The following is a 13,646-nucleotide window of genomic DNA, read 5'->3' as shown; positions in this document are numbered from 1 at the left end:
TGTTTACAGACTTACATAACCCAAGGGGTAGCAGAGGCTGAACCACACAGTGCTGACATAGACTGGAGACCTGTTCCAGGTAATCATAACCTTTCACAGTTTTGGAAAGCACAAAAGTCATCTCCAACTCTATGGTTTCTTCCACATTTTGCCAATCCCATACAGTATATTTAATTCTGTAAATATGTTCACTCTCATGCTTCTTGCAGAAGGACAAATGAGGGCAAGAGAACCAAGCTTAAAACAGTTGTTTCTGTGGTGATAATTCCTATGATTCCAAATGCCAGGCCCTAATATCTGAGCACTCTCTAGATTTCCTGCACAAAACAACACTGTCCTTTGAAAGATGTTTCTCTCCTCTGATCTCCTGTTTCTTTCGAAGGGATACCACATCTTTGAATTTGCAGAACTATCGTTTGCTTCTTTAAACAAATAGCTCGAAAAAATACTTTTATAGGAAAAAGATGTTGCTTCTCCAGATGTCATCATTATGTTATTACATCTTATAGCCTATTGATGATTATGTACAAAATTTCTTGTCTCTTAAAAATGCACAGAAGCATGTAAGATAACCATTCAAAAACATCCCTTCTTTGAACTTCCGGCTCTTTGTTGTTAACCATGCTTGTATGAAGAATATAGCAACTATCTGGAATGTTGTTTAGACTGAGCAGTAACTGACACTTTGTCCATTTGTGGTCCTAATGGCTAGAGCACCTGTCCTGGGCATCTGGTGGAGATAGCAGCATCACGAGTTTACAACAATCTCATGGGACTCTCTAGTGTACAGTGCTGACTGATACCGATTTCTGTTGTTTATCTTGGACCTTTCGCTTCTTCTGCTGCTGTTTGTCTTTGTTTTCTCGTTGCTCTGGAGTTTCTCTGCTGGGCTCCAGACCTTTGTTATCAGGTATTGCATCCTTACTTTCTTCTTTATTAAGTTTTTTTCTTTTTCTCTCCCTTCCTTTTTTTCCTGAAATGAAAGGATACACCTTTTAAAAAAAAGCGGCATGGACATATGTACACTACCAAATGTAGGGTAGATGGCTAGTGGGAGGCAGCCGCATAGCACAGGGAGATCAGCTCGGTGCTTTGTGACCGCCTGGAGGGGGGGGATAGGGAGGGTGGGAGGGAGACGCAAAAGGGAGGGGATATGGGAACATATGTATACATATAACTGATTAAATTTGTGATAAAGCAAAAAAATAAAAATAAAAAAAAATAAAATAAAATAAAAAAAAAAAAAAAAACATTCAATCATGTTCTATTTGGTTATTCTAAGTTTTTAAAAACTAGTTGAATTTCTCTTAGGTTGCATACCTTGCCCACAGATACCAAATATCTACTATTTAAATCATTTATTCAATGAGTCTTTATGAAGGCTGTGCTATATTTCAAGCAATGTAAACATGAAACACATACAACATATAATGAAGCAATTAATATATGATAGTTTTGAATTCCAGAGGGTTCTATTGCTATAGGTTTGATATGAATATTATTTTACATGATAGCTATTTATGGATATTTAATAGAAATTTTTGAATAGATTTCTTGCCATCTAAGAAATTTATTAATGTCTATATGTTATCTGGCTCCTACATAAGGCACTATTTTGTTTTCAAAATTGTCCAAATAGCAGTTATGTACTTGCAATATGCTGATATATCTGCCTGCCATCTACTAGAAGAGAATTAATTTGCATTAAAAATATGCAAATAAAGGTTCATGAGGAATACCAGGATAACTATATATATATATATATATATATATATATATATATATATATATATATATATATATATATATATATTTGTGTGTGGTATGCGGGCCTCTCACTGTTGTGGCCTCTCCCGTTGCAGAGCACAGGCTCCGGATGCGCAGGCTCAGTGACCATGGCTCACGGGCCCAGCCACTCTGAGGCATGTGGGATCTTCCCACACTGGGGCACGAACTCGTGTCCCCTGCATCGGCAGGCGGACTCTCAACCACTGCGCCACCAGGGAAGCCCAAGGATAACTATATTTTAATGCAAGTATTTATATGTTGAAATTAATTTCCATCACAAATTCTCTACATGCAGGGGTAGCTGTGTCTATAACTTATTGATAACTCTATGGTATTAGCTACCAGGGCAGGGACTTTGTGTCTCTATCAGCCAAATGAGTAGATATTTATTGGAATATACTGGATTCCATGGAGGACCTTGACCTTGAACTGGGTTTGAAGCACAGATTTATTCAGATTCACACTCTGAGGCATTTAAAAAAGTGGAATCAACATGACTTTAAAGGTTTTGATTCAGGAAAGCATATTGCAAGAAAGACTGGAGCCAGGGTGAAGAAAAGGATTTTATTCTATTGGCCTTGGGGAACTGTTAACAGTTTTAGGAGAGAGTAATTTGATCAAAATGCATGAGTCTGTCACCAAATTAGATGAATCGTTTTTTTAAATTTCAAATTAGTGAATTAACTAGATATTTTATTATCATGTTAACATTTTACATATACAATCTACAGTGTAAAATAATTTCAAGGGCATGGTTTTAGTAACCTCCATTCATACACATATCCCAGTGAAAAATTACTGATCCAAATCAATATAGTAAATGAAAACTAGGAACAAACTACTCCTTGGTGTGGGAGAAATTCTGATTGGGTGTATCCCTACACACTGAGCCATGTAAAATCTGAAATTAGTTTCAGTTTACAAAAAGTCACTTTGGACAAAAGTATTTTGGATGAAGTATCTGCATGACAGAACCAAAATATTTTCACGTCCTGAAATAGGCTGCAAATATTGAATTCAGTGGTTTGGCTTTCCTTTTCTTGAGCTCTGGTTATGGAATTCTAGGAACCAATATTAATACTGCATTCGTAAACTCGGCCAACACAGTCTCCTTGGATTTTATGCCACAGCTAACTTTGCCTGAGACTATATTTACAAAACCTTCCAGTTACTTTATGAAAACTTGCCTTGTTGGGCTCAACATAACACACCTCCAAATTTTGTACTCTAAAAGGACAGTTAACAAAAATGAGAACTCAGACGATGTAAAATAAATATCAGTCAAATTATTTTGGATATGTAGAGATGAGCAAAAAATATGAGAGTTGACTGTATGTCTAGGGTTGACTAGTTGTATATTGATTCACCAATTCCATTATTCTTTTCATTTAAAAGAATATTGCTGGATTGATAAGATTTCTACAGAAGAAATTCAGGGGTTTTTTTTTTTTTCTTTTTCTTTTTATGCTGGCTTTACACATTTGAAGAGCAGACATAAACCTAGTAACTAAATAGAGAAAACTGAAGAGTTAATTTACTTTCTTGAATATGTACCATAATTTAGTTTTCACAAATCTGCATGAACTGAAAGAGAGCAATGCTGGTTTTTATGGTATATGCTTGATTTTCTGAAGGACATGGCTGCAAAGGTTAGATTACATAATATTTCCATTCTGAAGAGCATTTTGGAGGTGTTCAAGTTCAACTCTAAAAATATTGTCAGTGAAAATCATTCCAAAGTTCCATAAAAACTCCTGACCCCAAACAAAATGTTATTTTTATGGAAATCATCCAAAAGTTCAGTGTTTAACATTGTTCTCTTGATGATGGTCCAACATCTTACAGCTGTGGTCCCAACCATAAAGTTTTGGACATGTAAAAAATATATTGTTTCTTTCTTGGTCAGAGATTGATTTATATGTTTTCTAGCTACATGTGACAACGTACTCAACTTACAGTGCATTTCTGCTTATTAGCAAACTGATATGATTATTTCTTAATATGGGCAGAAACATTCTTGGAAGTAGCTTGAAACCCAGTATCATAGTTTTATTATCCAAGGAATAACTATTTAGTCTAGGCGGTGAGTGAAAGGGGAGGTTCTACTAAAGTAACAGGAAACTAGCACATTGTACATTGTTGTTGCCCAACAGAGGGCTATTGCACAATAGAAAAATGTGATTATTATTTTTTACAGGCCATGTGTTAGTGGTTGGAAATGCTAACTACCCTTTTGCGTAAGTAATATATTTTCCTCTTGTCCAAGAAATAGAAATGCAGAAGAGTGGCTCTAGTCCATTAAAAAATCACATGCAATTTGGGAAATCTGGTAAGGTTTTCATTAAAGAGGATTTCTTTTTCTATTCTGGTGACTTTTCATTGATGTGGTCAATAGTTATTTTTATACTTTTTTTGGTAATTATGCAAACTAAGCATTCCAGTTATCACAGTCTTACATATATATGTTTGTGTTTTGTCATTCATTGATTATGTGTGTGCACGCACACACACGCACCAGAATTATGTTGTAGAGTGTTCCAAGGATTAAAAGAATGTTCATCTTCCCTCGATGTTCCACCCTCATGGGCGGACTTTGCATAGAAACCATCAAAAAGAAATTGCTATTAGCAATCAAGTACAATCTGAGCCTTTGCATAGAAATGTAATGTTTAACACTGTCTTACATATGTAGAGAACAAATGTATGGGCACCAAGGGGGGAAAGCGGGAGGCAGGGGTGGTGGTGGTGGGATGAATTGGGAGATTGGGATTGACATATATATACTAATATGTATAAAATAGATAACTAATAAGAACCTGCTGTATAAGAAAAAATAAAATTAAATTTTAAAAAAAGAACACTGTCTTTAGAGTAAAAAAAAAACATGGTGTTCAAATTCTAGGTCTGCCACCAGCTATTTGTGTGACTTTTGGCAAGTTGCTGATATCTCTTGGGATTAATTGTCTGATATTTAAAATGTGGATAATCATTACTACTTGCTAAACTTTTTAAGGATTGTGTGAGTTGCTTGTAAAGCACTTAGCATAGTGCATGGCACACATTAACCATGGGAGAAATGAAAGCGAATGTTAATAACTCATTACACAAACACAAATTAAACCTCTATCCCGTGCCAAAGAGTGGGCTAAAACCTGGGGATACAAGTGAGATATAGAGACAGACACAATAAATATAGTCACACACTAATGCAAAAATAGAAGCATGCACAAGATCTACTGGTTGCAGAGCAAGAAAAGCATTGAACTCTGTCAGTGGAGATCGAAAAAGACTCCCCAGATGGGGTGATGTTTGAGCTGAGCTTTAAAGAATTAGTGAGAGTTTGCCAGGCTGAAGAGGGAGAAAGGGCATGGTAGGCAGAGAACAATATGTCAATGGCATGAAGGCATGCAAGGACATGGTGAATCTGGGGAACTGAAGCAGACTTCCTTGGTTTGATCAGAGTTTATATACAGTATATTACCCAGAGAAGCTGGAACAATAGACAGGACTTGATTGCCATTTGGGGAGTTTGTCCTGAGGACCAGTGGTACTGAAAACTGGAGAAGGGCAAGTATCAGAATCTGAGAGCAAAGCAGAGTCTGGGTGTTTCTGTGACTAGTTTAACATGTGACCTTATTTTCTATTTCAGAAACACTTCTATAAGTAATAAGAACCCATAAAGTGAGTATTGGTGATGACTGGTATTTATTTTTGAGCCTTAACTTTTAAAAGAGTAGCTAAAGTCTATGTGAAGACCATATAGCCATGTATTATTTAAGATTTTGTTGCAAGTCAGTGTCACATAATTGAGTAGGTGATTGACATTTTTGAGATTCTGAAGTTATTTTCTATTAATACAATAGTATATAGCCATTTATGTAAACACCTCCTAGGGCCTTCTGCAGACCAGGTTTCCAAGCGCAGATGACTCTGAAAAATACAGATTCCTAGTGCCACTCCTGGAGATTATGATTCAGTAGTTTTCATGATGGGCCCAGGAACCTACAGTTAAAAACATGTTTACCCCCAGTTTATTCTTATGTGCCGCTTCATTTAAGAACCGTAGCTGTAGATCAGCAGAAGATCCAATTTCCTTAAACATATACTCTCAAAAAGTTTATTTCATATCACATGGCTTATCATTTTTTTTCTTATATTTTTTCCCATGGATATCAAATATGTTTTTTGACTTACTGTAGCTATTAATTTTTAAGTCAAGTTTTCTGATTAGGTACATTTGGAATAGACACCTAGATACAAAACAAAAATTAGTTGCAGATAGTCTTTTTAAAATATATCAAGGAAATATGAAGTGAAAAGAATAAACATATTAAAAGAACAAAGAGAGAAGGAAATGATCCTGAATTATATTTCCTAAATTACATATAAGTTCCAAGTAAAAATAAAAACCAGAGAAAATGCTCAATCACCCTTTTAAATATAATGTGGTTATAAATAAAAGAATTCTCCTTAGAATCGCAAATATAATTAATTTATTGAGAATTATTCAAATTATGAATATCAGTTCACAGTTTTCCAGATGTTTAGAAATATCTGTGTCCAAGTCTTTATAAAAGCTGCTTCTTGGTGAATTTCTTGCAAGATACCACTAAGGGGAGCTATTGAGCTTAAGTAGCTCCACTTCCAAGACTTTCAAAAAGCTGAGAATGTATCCTACACTCTAAACTGAGGACTAAATATCACTGAATCTATGATTCAAACCAATTAAATAAATATTCCATCAGAAGTACAAAATTTATTGCTAGGTATTTTCTCTTTATTAGGCGTAGAAGGAAATTCAACTGGAAAGCCAAGGCTTTATACCTTCAAAAGAACACAAGTGGTGTGAAAATGGGGTTAATCTGATGATTTTTGGATCTAGAGCTGGACCTGAAATTTATGTATAGAGGATGAAAATTCCAACTTTTTTTCCTTTTTGTTAAGACGTCACTGAAGAAATTTCACAAAGGAGGGGAAATTGCTACAGTATAACTTCAGCAAATATGATTTATCGTGTAAATACATATTTAAGGGTCTTTAAACTGTGGGCACAGAACAGGACAGCTTGACCCAGTGGTGAAGAACAGAGCTGAAAGTCAGCAAGGCCAAATTCCTTCTCAGCTATATTATTACCAAATAGAACTGACTTGAGCAATGCATTAAAACCTTTTGTTTTGTTTTGTTTTTGTTTTAATAAAATAGAAACACTTATTTCTTTGCTATTATTTTAACTCAGGAATTTATTTCAAATACAGTGAATATATGAAAGAATGATAGGTTTAAAAAAAATAGGCAGACAATTTCTCCAAATGGAAATTTAAGCTACCTGATTTATCTACTCTGTACAGTTGATCCTTAAACAACACAGGTTTGAACTGCAAATATCCACTTATACATGGATATTTTTCAACAGTTATATTACAGTACTATAGCTTCTGGTTGGTTAAATCCCCAGATGCAGAGGAACCATGGATATGGAGGGTGACAATAAATTATACTTGGATTAACCCTCTGAAGTTGTTTAAGGGTCAACCATAGTTTAATACATGAATTAGTTCAATTGTACTTCCATTTAACTTCCAAGATGCTTCTGAGTAAGTTCGCAGAAAAATAGTTTGATGTATCATTACATGCTCTGCTAAGTGCTGTAATTTGGGGAGTTACCTTGAGCCCATTTTTGCAAAGATATTAAGATTGAAACACATTTTGCCACCAATTGAAAATGGTTAATATAAGAGATGTTAATCTATTTGTGTCATTCTTTTGGGGATTCTGAAACAAGTCTGTCCTGACTGAAAGGAACTGAGTGTAAATTTTCAGAAGTGAAAGAAGATAAACCCAAACTTCTTGCCATGGCACCCAGGGTGCTTGTCCTGTGGCCTGGCCCCTGCTTATGTAGTCAGCAGCCTTGAAGACCTCATCCTTCTCTTCCTAGTCACCTCTGCACTTCACCTGCCACACTCACAGTGTTTACAGATCCTGTATGTTTGATTCATTTCCCTAGAATGCATTCTCTAGTATCCCTTGCTCTAACTCAGACTTAAGTACTCACGTGTCACCCCTTCAGGGAAATCTTCCTCACTCTTCTAACTTTCTCTTAGGCTGAATTATTTATGTTTCTCCTCTCTTTGCTCCTTAAACTCCCAATTAGTAATCCTGTTGCAATAATCAAGGAGAAGATGACTTGAGCTGTCTGTTTTTAAAAATAGTAAGAGCAATGACAGATAACAAAAAATTAATGAACACTTCCATGTGCCAGCCATACTTCTAAGAGCGAGCACTGGGTCTATAAGCTCTATTATAACCTCCATGGGAAGATGAGGAAAACGAGGGCTCTTAACCACCGTCTTCCTCTGCCTCCACAACTGTGTCTCAAGAGAGCACAATGTGACACGACATCCTTGTATTCTTGTTTTATTTCACACTTAAACTACTGAATACAAAAAAACAAAAAAGAAAAGACAGTGTGCGGGTGTGGACTAACATAGGAAAACATAGAGGTTTTGTAAAAATTAGAACATACTTCCTTGACCTCTTGAAACTTCAGTTTCCTGAGCTGCCAGTTGCTCCTCAGAACCTAAGAGCACTTTGCAGTAGATGTTTTGTGCCTTCACCATCCAGTTACCTCATGCTCTACCCTCTTCTGTTTTATTGCTACAGGTCTGTTTAGTTTTCATGATTTCCACTAGTCTCCCAATCATGTAGAGGTAGGATATTGTATACATATATACATCTTATAATTCATATCTAACTTAGAAACTTTATTTGACTTTTAAAACTACCACTATTACATTTTTGAAATTCTAATAAAATTATCAGAGATTTTTATATTTTGTTACATTTAATATCAGAAAAAGAGAAAGAAAAACTGTATGAATTTAAATTTCACAATCCCACTGAGGCTTGAAGGCAGTCCCATTATAAATAATTTCATTTTATGGCAGATATCATAAACACCAATAATAACAACTTTTCAGAATCTATATTTCCATAATATGCTTCAGCATAATGAACTTGCTTTTGCCAAATCAAATACTTTCCTTATGAATTGATTGTTGTCAATAAGGCTTTACAGATTTTTTTCCCCTGTGTTGCTTAAATAGTTTCATTACTCACTGAAGATTCAGGATCTGAAATTTTGAATTCTGGCTCCACGTCCTAACAGAACTTTCCATGCGCCTTTCCCCCAAATGCAACTCCAGTCCATCTTCATGATTCTGCTGCCCAGAATGCTACCCTGGACTTCTTGCACTCAAAAGGGACATTGCCTAGAGTGCCAAGGGAACTGTGAGAGATACTGGATACTGCATACTATGATACCTTCTTGTTGTAAGTCGTCAGTATTAAAAGAACAGTTAAAAGTGCAAGGAGAAAAAAAGAAACCCAAAATGTTTTACTATTTGCAATATTTACAATTTACTCATTATAAAAGTAAAGGGTATCCTGTATTTTATTTTATAATATTTAAAAAATATAACAGTGCATTATGATTTACATTACATAACTATTTTAAGCTTAATATTCTTTTATGTGGGCTTATTTCTTTTGAATCAACTACCTTTTGTTTGAAAGTTCATTTGAAATTAGTAAGTTCAGTGTTGGTTTTTTTTTTTCAGTGCAAAATTTCTTAACTTCACTTTGAAATTCTACCCAGCATATTAGGTTAGATTACAAAATTCTTGGAAACTAAATCACATACAATTTACATGTTGAAAATTTCCTGATGTAAGCATGTTTGCATGTGTGTTTTGAACTAGATCTTGGGTCTTATACAATTTCATCTATTGGATAAGCAAGTAAACTTATTCTGATTTTCATTTGCTGTCAAAGAATGTGTTGGTAAATTTCACCTATTAAATCAGTCAAATTTTGTTCATTATTTTTGCCATGAAATTCATGACTAGCTTGTGAATGACTATTACTGCTCTCTTTACAAACAATGACTCTGCATATGATATTTTGATTGTTTCACATACTGTTTATGAATTTACGAGGATATGTGTATATTGCTTATCTTCAGAAATTAGACAGTGATATGGCTGGCACCGCTATTTCAAAAACCGTTGAAACCTGCCTAGTAGCTTTGTTCCATGTCCTCCCAAAATTTTCAGTAGAGACTAGTCTTCTCGAAGTATTAATGAGTGTCTCGGAAATTAATTGATGTGTTTATCTTTGTTGTAACATTCATTCTCTACCTTGTCTCCCTCCTCACAGCCCACCCTCAACTCATGTTGACTGCTGCTATAGGCTACCATCTTATATATCAAGGTAGAAAATATGTATGAGTCTATGGAATGTTTACGTCAATTTTTTTTCATATCATCCTTTAAAAAAATCTATTGCAGAAATTTAAATATAAAAAATACCACCCAGTTTTTTTCTAGGAATAGCCTCTTTGAAAATTCCTATCATATGCATATTGCCAGAGTTAAAGTATGTAAGATAGTTTATTATGGATAGGATTTCCTACAAAATTATTTTAAAAGCAGAATACACAATTGTCAGACCATATTTTGAGTGATTCCTTTAAGAAGTATGGACAATGATTTCTTTAATACTTCACTATAATGAATGTTTAAAAAACATTTCATATTTTTGTGATAAATTATTTTTCCTAATTTTGTGTCATTAAAAATTTTTTTTCTTTTGGCTGAGCGGCGTGGCATGTGGGATCTTAGTTCCCTGACCAGGAATCGAACCTGGGCTCCCTGCAGTGGAAGTGCAGAGTCTTAACCACTGGACCACCAGGGAAGTCCTCAATTTAAATTTTAAATGTAACAACTTTATTTAATGTATCACTAGTCAACAATAAGTTGAAAGTACTGCCTGAAGTGTAGACTGCTTTGAAAATCTGAGTCTTAAAAATGTTTTTCTTGGTGAACTTTTTTTTTTTTTTTTTTTTTTTTTTGCGGTACACAGGCCTCTCACTGTTGTGGCCTCTCCCGTTGCAGAGCACAGGCTCCGGACGTGCAGGCTCAGCGGCCATGGCTCACGGGCCCAGCCGCTCCGCGGCATGTGGGATCTTCCCGGACCGGGGCACGAACCTGTGTCCCCTGCATCGGCAGGCAGACTCTCAACCACTGCGCCACCAGGGAAGCCCTTGGTGAACTTTTCTTGGTGAATTTTCATTCTCTTGCTCTAAATCTTTCTGAGTTGACAATCATCCTACCCCAGCCCCACTAACATATGCTAAAGTAACACAATAAAGAACGCTTATATTTGTTGACTTACCCAATTCATTTACCTTAGAGAACCAAAAACCTCAGTTATATCAATATTTGATTCTGAAAATTAACAATTGATATTTTAAAACTGTTTTTCATCCTCACATATTCCTCTCATGAGAGAACACAATGACAGTGTGTGTTCATGTAGAGCTTAGTCAGAATAACACTGGTATTTGAATTTTCCCGTTTTTCTTCAGTTAGGTGTGTAGGTTCACAGTTCAGTCTTTCATACTTGAAATACAGGTTCTGGAATATGTTTATGGTAAATATCCACCAAGCGCCTTTTTTTTTTTTTTTTAAAGAGAATCACTAAGCCAAGAGCACTGTCTTCATCTTTCATGAAATATAGCTTTCCAATTAACAGGAAAGTCCTTCATTTCAAAAGTCTGAACAGAATGCTACTTGAAAATTCATTCCAGCTGGTTAAATTGAAGAACTGAAAGAATTCCAAATAAAGAATATTCTCTTGGCATTTATCATTTGACTTTCATTTGGATAAATTTCCATTTGCTCCAAGAACTTGTCTCAGAATTTTGTTCTTCTGAGACAAAAAAAGAAGTGTTGATAGGCATGTTTGACTATGCTGTACTTCCTCCCTTACCCAAATTGTGTACTCGGTTGTATTGACAGGAGGAGATGGCCTCATACTTGCTGACACATTGGCAGTGATTGATTATACAAGAAATGTTGATATTATTCTAGTCACTTTTATCATTTTATGCACTAGTTGACTGTGCTGTCTAATTCTCATTCTACCACATCCCACTCTTTCTTTCCTTTGAAACTTTTTACTGCTTGATGGAGGAAAAATTTAACTCTAATCTGGAATTACATCACAGGGGGAAAAACAACTACCAAGAGTTTTATCTAGTGTGTGCTTCTCCATATTTTTAGTAAAGATGTCACACTCTTTTATAGTTATAATTTAGTATTTTCAGCAATTTATTGATTACTTATGTAAAGCTAATTTTTTTAAGCAACTTCAGTACATTCTCAAATGTTTTCACTATTAACACTAGTTTCAGTAATACGAGTTTTAGTATTTTCTTTCTTTTTTTGTTACAGATTCTGTCTCAAACTATTGACTTCTTAACTAGCTTAGAAAACACAGCGTACCCCATGTAGCCTCTACTATATTAACATTTGCAAGAAATAAATTTTCTTCATTAATGTAAATAAGATAATAAGGGGTGTATTTCACCTGTAGCAGATAACACAAGCTGTTTTAAGTACTTTTTCTCTCACTCTGTTCGTGTGAATATCTGTTCTTAATTAGAAATACTTTTCACATGCATTTCCATAAGCAACAAGGTAGCTCCTTGTAATTATTTCATCAACAGTAGTTACATATACTTGAATAGAATACAAATGATTTAATTTCTTTAGAAGTTTTTGGCAGTTGAGCGTTCACTAATCTAGAAATATCCACCCTATAATTGAGATTAGTAATATTTTACCACATCTCATTTTACAGTTTTTCATTGTACTTCCTTCTTCATTGTATTGATGCATGTTAGTGTGGGGGACGAGTTGGGAGAGTAGACACATGTGCAACAAATGTGTGTGTATGTTTGTGTATACATATAAATATATATGCACATATTTATTTATAGGTCCCTTCCCACCACAGATGGAAAAGTTCTATTTTTCGGGTGGATTTAAAAATATCAATTCAAAGACAGAAAACCTGTTTTCCAATTTAATTTTCAGTAAGTCTGAAAGGAGATTTAGCCAATTACAAGAGTTCTTCAGAAACCAGAACCTTTAAAATTAAGAGACTCTGCTAAGTTATGTGACTTTTACCTTTTTCTTATCAAATGTATTTTCCATATGTTAAATTAAATTTAACTTAAATTAAGTTGCACCCTTTCTTTTTTTCTTTGCAAACTTTCAAAATGTTGTGGGAAAAATAGAATGTGGTGCTCTAATAAGCATCTGATTAATGTAGAAGAATTTAAAGAATTATGTTCATTCTTTGGTACTCAAACTTTTACATGTGGACTTCCCCTCCTAACATTGACGTTATCATGAGAAGTCCAATTTCCCTCTTCTTTCTTTGCTACTAATTAGTTCATTTCCTTCCATTGTTTTGATTGGGTCCCTAAGTGTATATTTTATGTATTACCTACATATATTATCTACTGAATTTTGATCTATATTTCCAGGACCTTTTGTAATATGTCATGATGATATTGAATTATGCTTCTACTTTTTATAAAATAGGAAGAACAATGTAGTAATAACTGTAAATATGATAGACTTATCTTTGTAGAAACTCAACCTTAATTTTGTTTCCCTATAAAAATATTTAGAAAGAAAATACAATTCACAGGATGGGTTATTTCAGGTGGGGTGGATAACATTGGGGCTTTCAGCAGTGGGTTCCTGATTCATTTGCATAATTTTGTGCACAGAGAACCTGGAGGCATAGGAGTCCTCCATACCTGGTACACAGGTAAGCATTGCTACCATTGCTCCAAAGAATGTGGTAGCTTTGCCTTTCTCTTTGGCACGAGCCTGTACACAGTAGTGACTCAATAAATATTGGTTGAAAAAATTAAATGAAAAGATGAATAATGCTCTCTTTTCTTGATTTAATGCTTGTCATTCTATTTGAGGGAGAGATGGGGA

At 34.8% G+C, this 13,646-nt stretch overlaps 1 protein-coding gene across 1 annotated transcript in view; it reads right to left on the bottom strand.

Moving 5' to 3' along the window:
* Window positions 1–497: 497 nt before the first annotated feature.
* The window catches only part of RSPO3 (R-spondin 3), a gene marked incomplete at its 5' end in the record, with an annotated part of 77,784 nt that continues 64,635 nt past the window's right edge, over window positions 498–13,646 (bottom strand). The window contains one exon of the mRNA XM_079716868.1: window positions 498–973. Within this exon, the coding sequence (XP_079572994.1) occupies window positions 780–973 (194 nt within the window). The 3' untranslated portion in view covers window positions 498–779. The remainder of the gene's footprint in view (window positions 974–13,646) is intronic.

This window comes from Hyperoodon ampullatus, assembly GCF_949752795.1.
Source record: "Hyperoodon ampullatus genome assembly, chromosome: 12".
Classification (NCBI taxonomy): domain Eukaryota; kingdom Metazoa; phylum Chordata; class Mammalia; order Artiodactyla; family Ziphiidae; genus Hyperoodon; species Hyperoodon ampullatus.
Note: the sequence above shows the minus strand (reverse complement) of the source record. Positions and strands in the feature narration are given on the sequence as shown.